The sequence below is a fragment of the Scyliorhinus canicula genome, chromosome 12, assembly GCF_902713615.1.
Source record: "Scyliorhinus canicula chromosome 12, sScyCan1.1, whole genome shotgun sequence".
In the NCBI taxonomy this organism is placed as follows: Eukaryota; Metazoa; Chordata; class Chondrichthyes; order Carcharhiniformes; family Scyliorhinidae; genus Scyliorhinus; species Scyliorhinus canicula.
Window position 1 is genome coordinate 53,531,372 of NC_052157.1, and position 13,314 is coordinate 53,544,685.

At 52.9% G+C, this 13,314-nt stretch overlaps 1 protein-coding gene across 1 annotated transcript in view; it reads right to left on the minus strand.

The window, feature by feature from the left end:
• aplp1 (amyloid beta (A4) precursor-like protein 1) overlaps nucleotides 1-13,314 on the minus strand; it is a 76,018-nt gene that overhangs the window by 27,474 nt on the left and 35,230 nt on the right. Inside the window, exons 2-3 of the mRNA XM_038813014.1 lie at nucleotides 3,023-3,196; nucleotides 1,927-2,056 (exon numbers count right to left, since the gene is read on the minus strand). Coding sequence (XP_038668942.1) covers nucleotides 1,927-2,056; nucleotides 3,023-3,196 — 304 coding nt within the window. The remainder of the gene's footprint in view (nucleotides 1-1,926; nucleotides 2,057-3,022; nucleotides 3,197-13,314) is intronic.

Sequence of the window (13,314 nt, forward strand, 5' to 3'; positions counted from 1 at the left end):
GTTCCACACACACTGACTCTCACTGGGGTACAGGTTCCACACACACTGACTCTCACTGGGGTCTGGGTTCCACACACACTGACTCTCACTGGGGTATGGGTTCCACACACACTGACTCTCACTGGGGTACGGGTTCCACACACACTGACTCTCACTGGGGTACGGGTTCCACACACACTGACTCTCACTGGGGTACGGGTTCCACACACACTGACTCTCACTGGGGTATGGGTTCCACACACACTGACTCTCACTGGGGTACAGGTTCCACACACACTGACTCTCACTGGGGTACGGGTTCCACACACACTTGCCGGGGTTCTCCGTTGGCAGATGCCGAAATTGCCATGCTCTGTACCCGTGCCAACCCAAAGTCTAGGTGGGACCCCAGACAGTACAGCAGCAGTGGAGGCGGCCTGGTGTGATTCTTGCCCTGTGACCTAGGTCCCCGCTGGCGGGCATCTTCTGGGGCGACCCGTCCTGGATGGGCCTGGCTGCTGCTCAGGTGTCCCAGGTGACTTCGTGCTACCCTGTTCTGCCCACTGCACACCGGATGTATCAGGGTCAGGGTGGAGGTAGGTTGGGGGGGAGGATCCAAGATGCTGCGGTGTTCCGACACCTCTCCTGCGTAGGTCACCAGCACTGACCCCATCACCTCCTCCACCCTGGGGTGCACAATGGACCCCCGGGCTACTCCATGGCGCACAGGTGCGAGCAAAGCCATACCCTGAGGCTCCCCCACCAGTCCTGGAGGGCAGCTCTGGTCTCGAACAAGGTCTGCATGCTCGCGGCCATGGAGCACAGGGAGTGGACCATCTCTGCCTGGGACTGCGCAACATCACCCATTGACAATGCCACAACCTCCCGGGTTTGTGTCACATCAGCCAGTGACTGCACCATCTCCCTTTGGGACTGGGCCACCTCCCTCTGTGTTTGTGCCACGTTGGCCAGCACCTGGGCAATGCCATCGCCGTTCCCAGCCATGGCCTGCTGTGACTGGGGCACGTTCAGGAGCGCTGCTGCAATTTCCAGGTGGCTCTGACACATGGCTGCCTGTCCTGGGCCTCGGCACCGTCTGCACAGAATGGCCAGGGCATGGACATGCTGATCCATGGCCGAAACCGTTGCCCCCAATGCCTCCACCTGGGTGGCACGCATGGTCAGCCTCCTACCTCCTGCTCCCGCACACGGTTGGACTCCTCCAACTTCACCTGCAGGTGCTGGATGCTCGCCGACAACCCCTCATATAGTCCCTGGCTCTGTGACTGCATCTCCACAATCAATAGGACCGTCCATTCCAGAGGCCAGAGACCCCTCTGGACAGCAGCTAGTCCCTGGGTTCGGCCTGCCCTCTGACCATCCGCCCCTTGGGTGATCCTACCTCTACCTGCTGTACCGGGTCAGCTGTGTTGTGAGCACCAGATAGTGTCCCAGGAGCCTCTTCACTAACATGCCGAACCGAGGTGATAGTCTCTGGGAGGAGGGCGTTGGAGACAGCTGTGACGGAAAATCAGTGTCACCCTCCAACCCAAGCTCCGGGGTCTCCCGAGTCTCGGGCGGTGGGCTGGTGTCTAAGCTGCTCTCAGCGTTACCGATCGGCTCACGGCAGCCGGCACCACGTTGAATGGTCGCAGATTGCCACCGTGACAATGCGCAGCCACGGATCTGGCAATTCTCCGTCCGTATCTGCAGGTAAAGCCGGGGGCTTTACGTGGCGGGGCTGCTAGCCCCCCACCGGGCGGAGCATCGGTGCGGGGGAGCCGCCGACTTTTTGGTCGTAAGACTAGACACATGCTTCGTACATAGCCTCAAAATCGGAGAATCAAGCCCAGAGTCTCAGAAACGGAGAAACCCTCTCACTGACTCTTACTGGGTACGAGTTTTTTTTATGTCTTTGTGTCATCTGAGTTAAATTCTCACACTTACCAAGACAACGGAACGGGACGACTATGTGAACGTGTCCATTGCATCTCCTCCTCTCCTTTTTACACCAATTCTCAATCTTCACCGGCTGACTGGCCTCCATCACTCCCGTAACCTGCAACTCTGGATAAACCTGGACAAACAGCACTGCAGTTTTAGATACAGAGTAAAGCTCCCTCTACACTGTCCCAATCAATCACTCCCAGGGCAGGAACAGCACGGGGTTAGATACAGAGTAAAGTTCCCTCTACATTGTCCCAATCAATCACTCCCAGGACAGGTACAGCACAGGGTGAGATACAGAGTAAAGCTGCCTCGACACTGTCCCCATCAAACACTCCCAGGCCAGGTACAGCACGGGGTTAGATACAGAGTAAAGTTCCCTCTACCCTGTCCCCATCAAACACTCCCAGGACAGGTACAACACGGGGTTAGATACAGAGTAAAGTTCCCTCTACACTGGCCCCATCAAACTCTCCCAGGACAGGTACAGCACGGGGTGAGATACAGAGTAAAGTTCCCTCTACATGAAAATGAAAAAAAAAATGAAAATCGCTTATTGTCACGAGTAGGCTTCAATGAAGTTACTGTGAAACGCCCCTAGTCGCCACATTCCGGCGCCTGTTCGGGGAGGCTGTTACGGGAATCGAACCGTGCTGCTGGCATGCTTGGTCCCAATCAAACACTTCCAGGACAGGTACAGCAGGGGGTTAGATACAGAGTAAAGCTCCCTCTACACTGTCTCCATCAATCACTCCCAGGACAGGTACAGCACGGGGTTAGATACAGAGTAAAGTTCCCTCTACACTGTCCCCATCAATCACTCCCAGGACAGGTACAGCACGGGGTGAGATACAGAGTAAAGCTCCCTCTACACTGTCTCCATCAATCACTCCCAGGACAGGTACAGCACGGGGTTATATACAGAGTAAAGTTCCTTCTACACTGTCCCCATCAAACACTCCCAGGACAGGTACGGCACGGGGTTAGATACAGAGTAAAGTTCCCTCTACAATGTCCCCATCAAACACTCCCAGGACAGGTACGGCACGGGATTAGATACAGAGTAAAGTTCCCTCTACACTGGTGGGTTAGGTACCTTTGTACAGTAGGTCAGGATTTCGTCCTTTGTTCCCAGGCAGCTCTGTGTTCCAGAAGGATCCGGCTCCCATTTTCCAGTCGCGATATCCATGTACATGTTTAGTTTCCCACAGAACATGGCCACTTGTGGTTCTGCCAGTCGTAATGCTGAATCCCCATTGGACGCAAGTGCCTGAACGATGAATGGACTGGGTGTTAGATATCAAATACCTCTCCCCAGATCCCTCAAACCCCTCTCCCCATATCCCTCAAACCCTTTCCCCATATCCCCCCTCCCCATATCTCTCAATTCCCTCTCCCCAAATCCCTCAAACCCCTCTCCCCATATCCCTCAATTCCCTCTCCCCAAATCCCTCAAACCCCTCTCCCCATATCCCTCAAACCCTCTCCCCCTATCCCCCTCCCCATATCCCTCAATTCCCTCTCCCCAAATCCCTCAAACCTCTCTCCCCATATCCTTCAAACCCTCTCCCCATATCCCTCAATTCCCTCTCCCCAAATCCCTCAAACCTCTCTCCCCATATCCCTCAAACCCCTCTCCCCATATCCCTCAAACCCTCTCCCCATATCCCCCCTCCCCATATCCCTCAATTCCCTCTCCCCAAATCACTCAAACCCCTCTCGCCATATCCCTCAAACCCTCTCCCCATATCCCCCCTCACCATATTCCTCAAGTCCCTCTCCCCAAATCCCTCAAACCTCTCTCCCCATATCCCTCAATCTCCCCTCATCCTAGTCCTCAATCTCTCCTCCTCCCCATATCCCTCAAACCCTCTCCCCATATCCCTCAATTCCCTCTCCCCAAATCCCTCAAACCCCTCTCCCCATATCCGTCAAACCCTCTCCCCATATCCCCCCTCCCCATATCTCTCAATTCACTCTCCCCAAATCCCTCAAACCTCTCTCCCCATATCCCTCAATCTCCCCTCCTCCTAGTCCTCAATCTCTCCTCCTCCCCATATCCCTCAATCTCCCCTCCTCTCCATATCTCTCAAATCCTCTTCCCAAATCCCTCAAGCCCCTCTCCGCAAATCCCTCTCCTCATATCCCCCAATCTCCCCTCTTCCCCATATCTCTCAATCCCCTCTCCACATATCCCTCAATTCCCTCTCCACTTATCCCTCAATCCCCTCTCCACATATCCTTCAAACACCTCTCTCCATATCCCTCAATCTCCCTCCTCCCCATGTTCCTCAATGTCACTCATCCCCATATCCCTCAAACACCTCTCCATATATCCCTCAATCTCCCCTCCTCTCCATATCTCTCAAATCCTCTTGCCAAATCCCTTAAGCCCCTCTCCGCAAATCCCTCTCATCATATTCTTCAATCTCCCCTTCTCCCTCAATCTCCTGTCCTCATATCCCCCAATCTCCCCTCCTCCCCATATCTCTCAATCCCCTCTCCACATATCCCTCAATTCCCTCTCCACTTATCCCTCAATCCCCTCTCCACATATCCTTCAAACACCTCTCTCCATATCCCTCAATCTCCCTCCTCCCCATATTCCTCAATGTCACTCATCCCCATATCCCTCAAACACCTCTCCATATATCCCTCAATCTCACCCCATCCCCGTATCCCTCAATCTCCCTCATTCTCATATCCCTCAATTCCCTCTCCGCATATCCCTCAATCCCCTCTCCACATATCCCTCAATTCCCTCTCCACATATCCCTCAATCCCCTCTCTCCATATCCCTCAATCTCCCACCTCCCCATATTCCTCAATGTCACTCATCCCCATATCCCTCAAACCCTTCTCCACATATGCCTCAATCTCACCCCCTCCCCGTATCCCTCAATCTCCCTCATCCTCATATCCCTCAATTCTCTCTCCACATATCCCTCAATCTCACTCTCCATACCCCTCAATCTCCTCTCCCCATATCACTCAATTTCCTCTCCGCATATCACTCAATTTCCTCCTCCCATATCCCTCAATTTCACCCTCTCCCCATACCCCTCAATCCCCTCTCCCCATATCGCTGAATCTCCCTCTGCTCATATCCCTTAATCTCACCCTCTTCCCATATCCCTCAAATCCACCCACTCCCCATATCAGTCAATCCCCTCTCTCCATATCCCTCAATCCCTTCTTCCCATATCCCTCAATCCTATCTCCCCATATCCCTCAATCCCACCCTCTCCTCATATCCATCAATCCCCTCTCTCCATATCCCTCAATCCCTTCTTCCCATATCCCTCAATCCTCTCTCCCCATATCCCTCAATCCCACCCACTCCCCATATCCGTCAATCCCCTCTCTCCATATCCCTCAATCCCTTCTTCCCATAACCCTCAATCCCACCCTCTCCCCATATCGCCCAATCCCCTCTCCCCATATCCCTCAATCCCACCCTCTCCCCATATCCCTCAATCCCCTCTCCACATATCCCTCAATCCCACCCTCTCCCCATATCCCTCAATCCCACCCTCTCCCCATATCCCTCAATCCCACCCTCTCCCCATATCCCTCAATCCCCTCTCCTCATCTCCCTCAATCCCACCCTGTGCCCACATCCCTCAATCCCACCCTCTCCTCATCTCCCCCAATCCCACCCTCTCCCCATATCCCCCAATCCCACCCTCTCCACATATCCCTCAATCCCACCCTCTCCCCATATCGCCCAATCCCCTCTCCCCATATCCCTCAATCCCACCCTCTCCCCATATCCCTCAATCCCCTCTCCACATATCCCTCAATCCCACCCTCTCCCCATATCCCTCAATCCCACCCTCTCCCCATATCCCTCAATCCCAACCTCTCCCCATATCCCTCAATCCCCTCTCCACATATCCCTCAATCCCACCCTCTCCACATATCCCTCAATCCCACCCTCTCCACATATCCCCCAATCCCACCCTCTCCACATATCCCTCAATCCCACCCTCTCCACGTATCTCTCAATCCCACCCTTTCCCCATATCCTCAATCCCTTCTCCACATGTCCCTCAATCCCACCCTTTCCCCGTATCCCTCAATCCCACCCTTTCCCCATATCCCTCAATCCCACCCTCGCCACATATCCCTCAATCCCACCCTCTCCACATATCCCTCAATCCCACCTTCGCCACATATCCCTCAATCCCACCCTCTCCCCATATCCCTCAATCCCAGCCTCTCAGGTCCAGTCCTGTGGTGTGTCAGTAACCTGGGTGGGGTGAGGTGTTAGCTCGTTGCAAAATGAGTCAGTGGGTTGAAGGTTGTGGTGCACACGTCTAGACAGCCCAGCCCTCTGGAATGATCACGCATAAAACCACAAAGTCCGAAGGCAGTCAGAGACCAACACCGAGTACCAGCTCAGTCTGTACACTAAGCTGTCTCTCTGTGTGTGTGTGTCTCTCTCTCTCTCTCTGTCTCCCTCTGCCTGTCTCACTCTCTGGCTCACTCTCACTCTCTGTCTAACTCTCAGTCTCTCTCTCTCTCTGCCTGTCTCTCTCTCTCTCTCCCTCTGCCTGTCTCAATCTCTGTCTCACTCTCACTCTCAGTCTCTCTCTCTCTCTCTGCCTGTCTCTCTCTCTGTCTCCCTCTGCCTGTCTCACTCTCTGGCTCACTCTCACTCTCTGTCTAACTCTCAGTCTCTCTCTCTCTCTGCCTGTCTATCTCTCTGTCTCCCTCTGCCTGTCTCACTCTCACTCTCTGTCTAACTCTCAGTCTCTCTCTCTCTCTGCCTGTCTATCTCTCTGTCTCCCTCTGCCTGTCTCATTCTCTGTCTCACTCTCAGTCTCTCTCTCTCTCCATCTCTGCCTGTCTCTCTCTCTCTCTCTCCCTCTGCCTGTCTCAATCTCTGTCTCACTCTCACTCTCAGTCTCTCTCTCTCTCTCTCTGCCTGTCTCCCTCTGCCTGTCTCACTCTCTGGCTCACTCTCACTCTCTGTCTAACTCTCAGTCTTTCTCTCTCTGCCTGTCTCTCTCTCTCTCTCCCTCTGCCTGTCTCATTCTCTGTCTCACTCTCAGTCTCTCTCTCTCTCCATCTCTGCCTGTCTCTCTCTCTCTCTCTCCCTCTGCCTGTCTCAATCTCTGTCTCACTCTCACTCTCAGTCTCTCTCTCTCTCTCTCTGCCTGTCTCCCTCTGCCTGTCTCACTCTCTGGCTCACTCTCACTCTCTGTCTAACTCTCAGTCTTTCTCTCTCTGCCTGTCTCTCTCTCTCTCTCCCTCTGCCTGTCTCATTCTCTGTCTCACTCTCAGTCTCTCTCTCTCTCCATCTCTGCCTGTCTCTCTCTCTCTCTCCCTCTGCCTGTCTCATTCTGTCTCACTCTCGCTCACTAATGTCCCGGATAATGGGATCCCTCCCAGGGGACCCACTGCCAATGTGTATCTCATCTCCAGATGCTGAGAGTAGGATGCAGGTGCCACAGATAATCGCACCTCAAGGGTTAACATTACCCTCTGAGAGAGCGAACGTCAGTCACAGGCGAAGAACATGCCCCAACAGGACAGCGATGTAAGGCAGACAGGCTGGGCTCCATGCCACAGAGACCAGTTGCTGTTTACCAGGATCACACAAACACACACACACACACACACACCAGGTGAAAGTTCCTTCCTCGCCTTAGCCTACAAAACATCCCTGGAGAGGGAAGGACCACGCCCGCTTCCCTGTCTCCCCTCAACAGACAAGACATACAAACTGGAAAACCACAGAGAGGCAGGGTTAAAATTGGTCTGTGCAAACACGACAAATAGATTCACACTGCTGTATCTGGGGAGATGTCTAACTCCCCCCCCCCCCCCCCCCCCAACCCCCTCTCTCACACACACTCCTGTATCTGGGGAGGTCTCTCTAACCCTCTCTCTCTCTCTCTCACTCCTGTATCTGGGGAGGTCTCTCTAACCCTCTCTCTCTCATACTCCTGTATCTGGGGAGGTCTCTCTAACCCGCTCTCTCTCACACTGCTGTATCTGGGGAGGTCTCTCTAACCCTCTCTCTCTCTCTCACACTCCTGTATCTGGGGAGGTCTCTCTAACCCTCTCTCACACACTCCTGTATCTGGGGAGGTCTCTCTAACCCTCTCTCTCTCTCTCACACTCCTGTATCTGGGGAGGTCTCTCTAACCCTCTCTCTCTCACACACAGTCCTGTATCTGGGGAGGTCTCTCTAACCCTCTCTCTCTCTCACTCCTGTATCTGGGGAGGTCTCTCTAACCCTCTCTCTCTCTCACTCCTGTATCTGGGGAGGTCTCTCTAACCCTCTCTCTCTCTCACTCCTGTATCTGGGGAGGTCTCTCTCACACTCCTGTATCTGGGGAGGTCTCTCTAACCCTCTCTCTCTCACACTCCTGTATCTGGGTAGGTGTCTAACTCCCCCCCCCCCCCTTCTCTCACTCCTGTATCTGGGGAGGTCTCTCTAACCCTCTCTCTCTCACTCCTGTATCTGGATAGGTGTCTAACTACCCCCCCCCCCCCCCCTCTCTCTCACACACACTCCTGTATCTGGGGAGGTCTCTCTAACCCTCTCTCTCTCACACTCCTGTATCTGGGGAGGTCTCGCTCACCCTCTCTCTCTCTCCCTCACACTCCTGTATCTGGGGAGGTCTCTCTAACCCTCTCTCTCACACTCCTGTATCTAGGGAGGTCTCTCTAACCCTCTCTCTCTCATACTCCTATATCTGGGGAGGTCTCTCTAACCCTCTCTCTCTCTCTCATACTCCTATATCTGGGGAGGTCTCTCTAACCCTCTCTCTCTCACACTCCTGTATCTGGGGAGGTCTCTCTAACCCTCTCTCTCATACTCCTGTATCTGGGGAGGTCTCTCTAACCCTCTCTCTCTCACACTCCTGTATCTGTGGAGGTCTCTCTAACCCTCTCTCTCTCTCACTCCTGTATCTGGGGAGGTTTCTCTAACCCGCTCTCTCTCACTCCTGTATCTGGGGAGGTCTCTATAACCCTCTCTCTCTCTCTCAATCCTGTATCTGGGGAGGTCTCTATAACCCTCTCTCTATCTCACTCCTGTATCTGGGGAGGTCTCTCTAACCCTCTCTCTCTCTCACACTCCTGTATCTGGGGAGGTCTCTATAACCCTCTCTCTATCTCACTCCTGTATCTGGGGAGGTCTTTCTAACCCTCTCGCTCTCTCTCACACTCCTGTATCTGGGGAGGTCTCGCTCACCCTCTCTCTCTCTCAATCCTGTATTTGGGGAGGTCTCTATAACCCTCTCTCTCTCACCCCTGTATCTGGGGAGGTCTCTATAACCCTCTCTCTCTCTCTCACCCCTGTATCTGGGGAGGTCTCTATAACCCTCTCTCTCTCTCAATCCTGTATCTGGGGAGGTCTCTATAACCCTGGGCTGGATTAACCATTTTTGAGACTAAGTGCGGAGGAACTGTGGCGTTCACGACAAAAAAAATGGTGAGGGGGCTCGGAGCCGCGCAGCGTAAAACTCCCGGCTCCCACGATAAAACCGGCTGGAGAGTGGCTGTATCCGTGGTCACACGTGCGCATGGCAACCACCTGCAGCAGAGGTGCTGTAAAATATGGCGCTGGCCATGTGCGGACCTGACCTGTCAGATAGTGCCTCCCTGGCCACGCACTCGCCAACCCCACCCTGTCCTTCCAGCCCCCGTGGAAGCCACCCCCCCCCCCCCCCCCCCCCCCGGTCAGCAGAACGGCTCCCCCTGGACACAGTGCTCAGCCACCACACCGGGTTCCTGACCACTCAGACCACATGTCAATTGCAGAGGTCAGAGGTCGTACCTCGCTTTTTAAATCAACCTCTCAACATTGGCTAATTCAGCTGATTCGCAATCACTCGCTGCCCCCCAAATCCTAACTGGAATCACGCATCATTCAGCCCTCCATCCATCACTCACTCCATTACATTCCAGCTCCCTCTGTTATCCACTCGAATTGTAATTTAAACCTTCTTCACAGACCCACTACATCGACAACTTATCTCGATGACATCCTCCAGCCCCTACCCCCTCCCTATCTCGATGACGTCTTTCAGCCCCTACCCCCCTCCCTATCTTGATGACGTCCTCCAGCCTCTACCCCCTTCCTCTCTCGATGATATCCTCCAGCCCCTACCTCCTCCCTATCTTGATGACATCCCCAAGCCCCTACCCCCTCCCTATCTCAATAACCTCCTCCAGCCCTGACAACCCTCCCCATCTCTGTAACCTCCTCCAGCCTCGGCAACCCTTTCTGTCTCTGTAACCTCCTCCAGCCTCGGCAACCCTCCCTATCTCTGTAACTTCCTCCAGCCCCGGCAACCCTCTCTATCTCTGTAACCTCCTCTAGCCCCAACAACCCTCCCTTTCTCTGTAACTTCCTCCAGCCCCGGCAACCCTCTCTATCTCTGTAACCTCTTCTAGCCCCGGCAACCCTCCCTATCTCTGTAACCTCCTCCAGCCCCGGCAACCCTCCCTATCTCTGTAACTTCCTCCAGCCCCGGCAAACCTCCCTATCTCTGGAACCTTCTCCAGCCCTACAACCCTCTTGTCTCTGCAACCTCCTCCAACTCTGATAACACTCCCTATCTCTGTAACCTCCTCCATCCATGACAACCCTCTTTTTCACGATGACCTCCTCTAGCCTCTATACCCCTCCCTATTTCGTGAACCTTCTCCAGCCCCTACAAACATCCTTATCTCTGTAGCCTCCTCCAGCCCCGACCACCCTACCTATCTAATGACCACCTCCAGCCCCTATACCCCTCCCTATCTCTGTAACCTCCTCCAGCCCCTATACTCCTCCCTATCTCTGTAACCTCCTCCAGCCTCTACAACCCTCCCTATCTCTGTAACCTCCTCCAGCCCCTACAACCCTCCTTATCTCTGTAACCTCCCCTAGCCCTGACAACCCTCCCTATCTCTGTAATCTCCTCCAATCCCTACAACCCTCCCTATCTCTGTAATCTCCTCCAATCCCTACAACCCTATCTCTGTAACCTTCTCCAGCCCCTACACCCATCCATATCTCTAAAACCTCAAGCTCCTTCAAACCTCCACATCTCTATGACCTCCTTCAGTGCCTACAACCCTCTCTATTGCTGCAAACTTCACAGCCTCACTTACACACACTCTCGCACACACTCATACAGGCAAACTCACACACATTTATGGACGCATTCACGGACATAAACTCATTCACACACCCTGTCAATCACACAAACATGTAACTCACTCCCTCAATCTCTGCCCTACCCCTCTCTCCGTCCCCCCTCCCACTCACTCTCCCTCTCGCCCTCGCCCTCTCCTCCTCACTCTCCCTCTCGCCCTCCCCCTTTCCTCCTCACTCCACCTCTCGCCCTCTCCCTAAGACCATAAGACATAGCAGTAGAATTAGGCCATTCGATCTATCGAGTCTGCCCACCATTCCATCATAGTTGATGTTTCTCATCCCCATTCTCCTGCATCTCCATGACCCCAATCTCCCTATTAATCAAGAACCTGTCTTAAAGACACTCAGTTATTTGGCCTCCACAGCCTTCTGCGGCAATGAGTTCCACAGATTCACCACCATCTGGCTGAAGAAATTCCTCATCATCTCTATTTTAAAGGATCGTCCCTTTAGTCTGAAATTGTGTCCTCTGGTTCTAGTTTTACCTACAAGTGGAAACATCCTCTCCACGTCCACTCTATCCAGGCCTCTCAGTATCCTGGAAGTTTCAATAAGATCCTCCCATATCCTTCTAAACTCCAATGGGTACAGACCTAGAGTCCTCAACCGTTCCCCATATGAGAAGCTCTTCATTTCAGGGATCATTCTTGTGAACCTCCTCTGGACCCTTTCCAAGGCCAGCACATCCTTCCTTAGATACAGAGCCCAAAACTGCTCACAATACACCAAATGGGGTCTTATGCAGCCTCAGAAGTACATCCCTGTTCTTGTATTCTAGCCCTCTAGACATGAATGCTAACATTGCATTTGCCTTCCTAACTACCAACTGAACCTGCACGTTAACCTTAAGAAAATCCTGAACGAGGACTCCTCAGTCCCTTTGTGCTTCTGATTTCCGAAGCATTTCCCCATTTAGAAAATAGTCTCTGCCTCCATTCTTCCGACCAAAGTGAATAACCTCAGACTTTTCCACATTATATTCCATCTGCCACTTCTTTGCCCACTCTCCTAGCCTGTCCAACTCCTTCTGCAGGCCCCTGCTTTCTCAATACTACCTGTCCCTCTACAGATCTTTGTATCATCTGCAAACTTAGCAACAGTGCCTTCAGTACCTTCTCCCAGACCATTAATGTATATTGTGAAAAGTTGTGGTCCCAGCACAGACCCATGAGGCACATCACTAGTCACCGCCTGCCATTCTGAAAAAGACCCCTTTATCCCCACGCTCTGCCTTCTGCCAGTCAGCCAATCCTCTATCCATGCCAGGATCTTACTCTTAATACCATGGGCTCTTAACTTATTTTAACAGTCTCCCATGCGAAACCTTGTCAAAGGCCTTCTGGAAATCTAAATAAACTACATCCACTGGTTCTCCTTTGTCTAACTTCCTTGTTACCTCCTCAAAGAACTCTTAACAGATTTGCCAGACATGACACCCCCCCCCCCCCCCCCCCCTCCACGTTGACGAAGCCGTGCTGTCACAGTCCTATAATAATATGCACTTCCAAGTACTCCGCAATCTCATCTTTAATAATAGACTTGAAAATGTTACCAATGACCGAAGTTAGGCTAACCGGCCTATCATTTGCCGTCTACTGTCTGCCTCCCTTCTTAAACAGGGGTGTTACATTCGCCATTTTCCAGTCCTCTGGGACTCTCCCTGTCTCAAGTGATAAACAAAGAGCAATCAAAGAACAAAGAACAATACAGCACAGGAGCAGGCGCCTCGGCCCTCCAAGCCTGCGCCAACCATGGTACCTGACTAAACTAAAGCCGTATGCACTTACAGAGTCCATATCCTTCCATTCCCACTCTATTCATACATTTGTCTGGATGCCCCCTAAATGCCGCTATCGTACCTGCTCCCACCACCTCTCCAGGCAGCGCATTCCATATATTTACCACCCTCTATGTAAAAAACTTGTCTCGCACATCTGTTCTAAACTTTTCCCCACAGCACTTTAAACCTATGTCCCCTGGTACTTGACAACCTACCCTAGGAAAGAGCATCTGACTATCCACTCTGTCCATGCCACTCATAATCTTGTCGGCCTCTATCACGTCGCCTCTCAACCTCCATCATTCCAGTGAGAACAGACCAAGTGTATCCAACCTCTCCTCATTATTAAGGCCCTCCATCCCAGGCAATATCCTGGTAAACCGCTTCTGTACCCTTTCCAAAGCATCCACATCCTTCTGGTAGTGTGGCAACCAGAATTGTACAC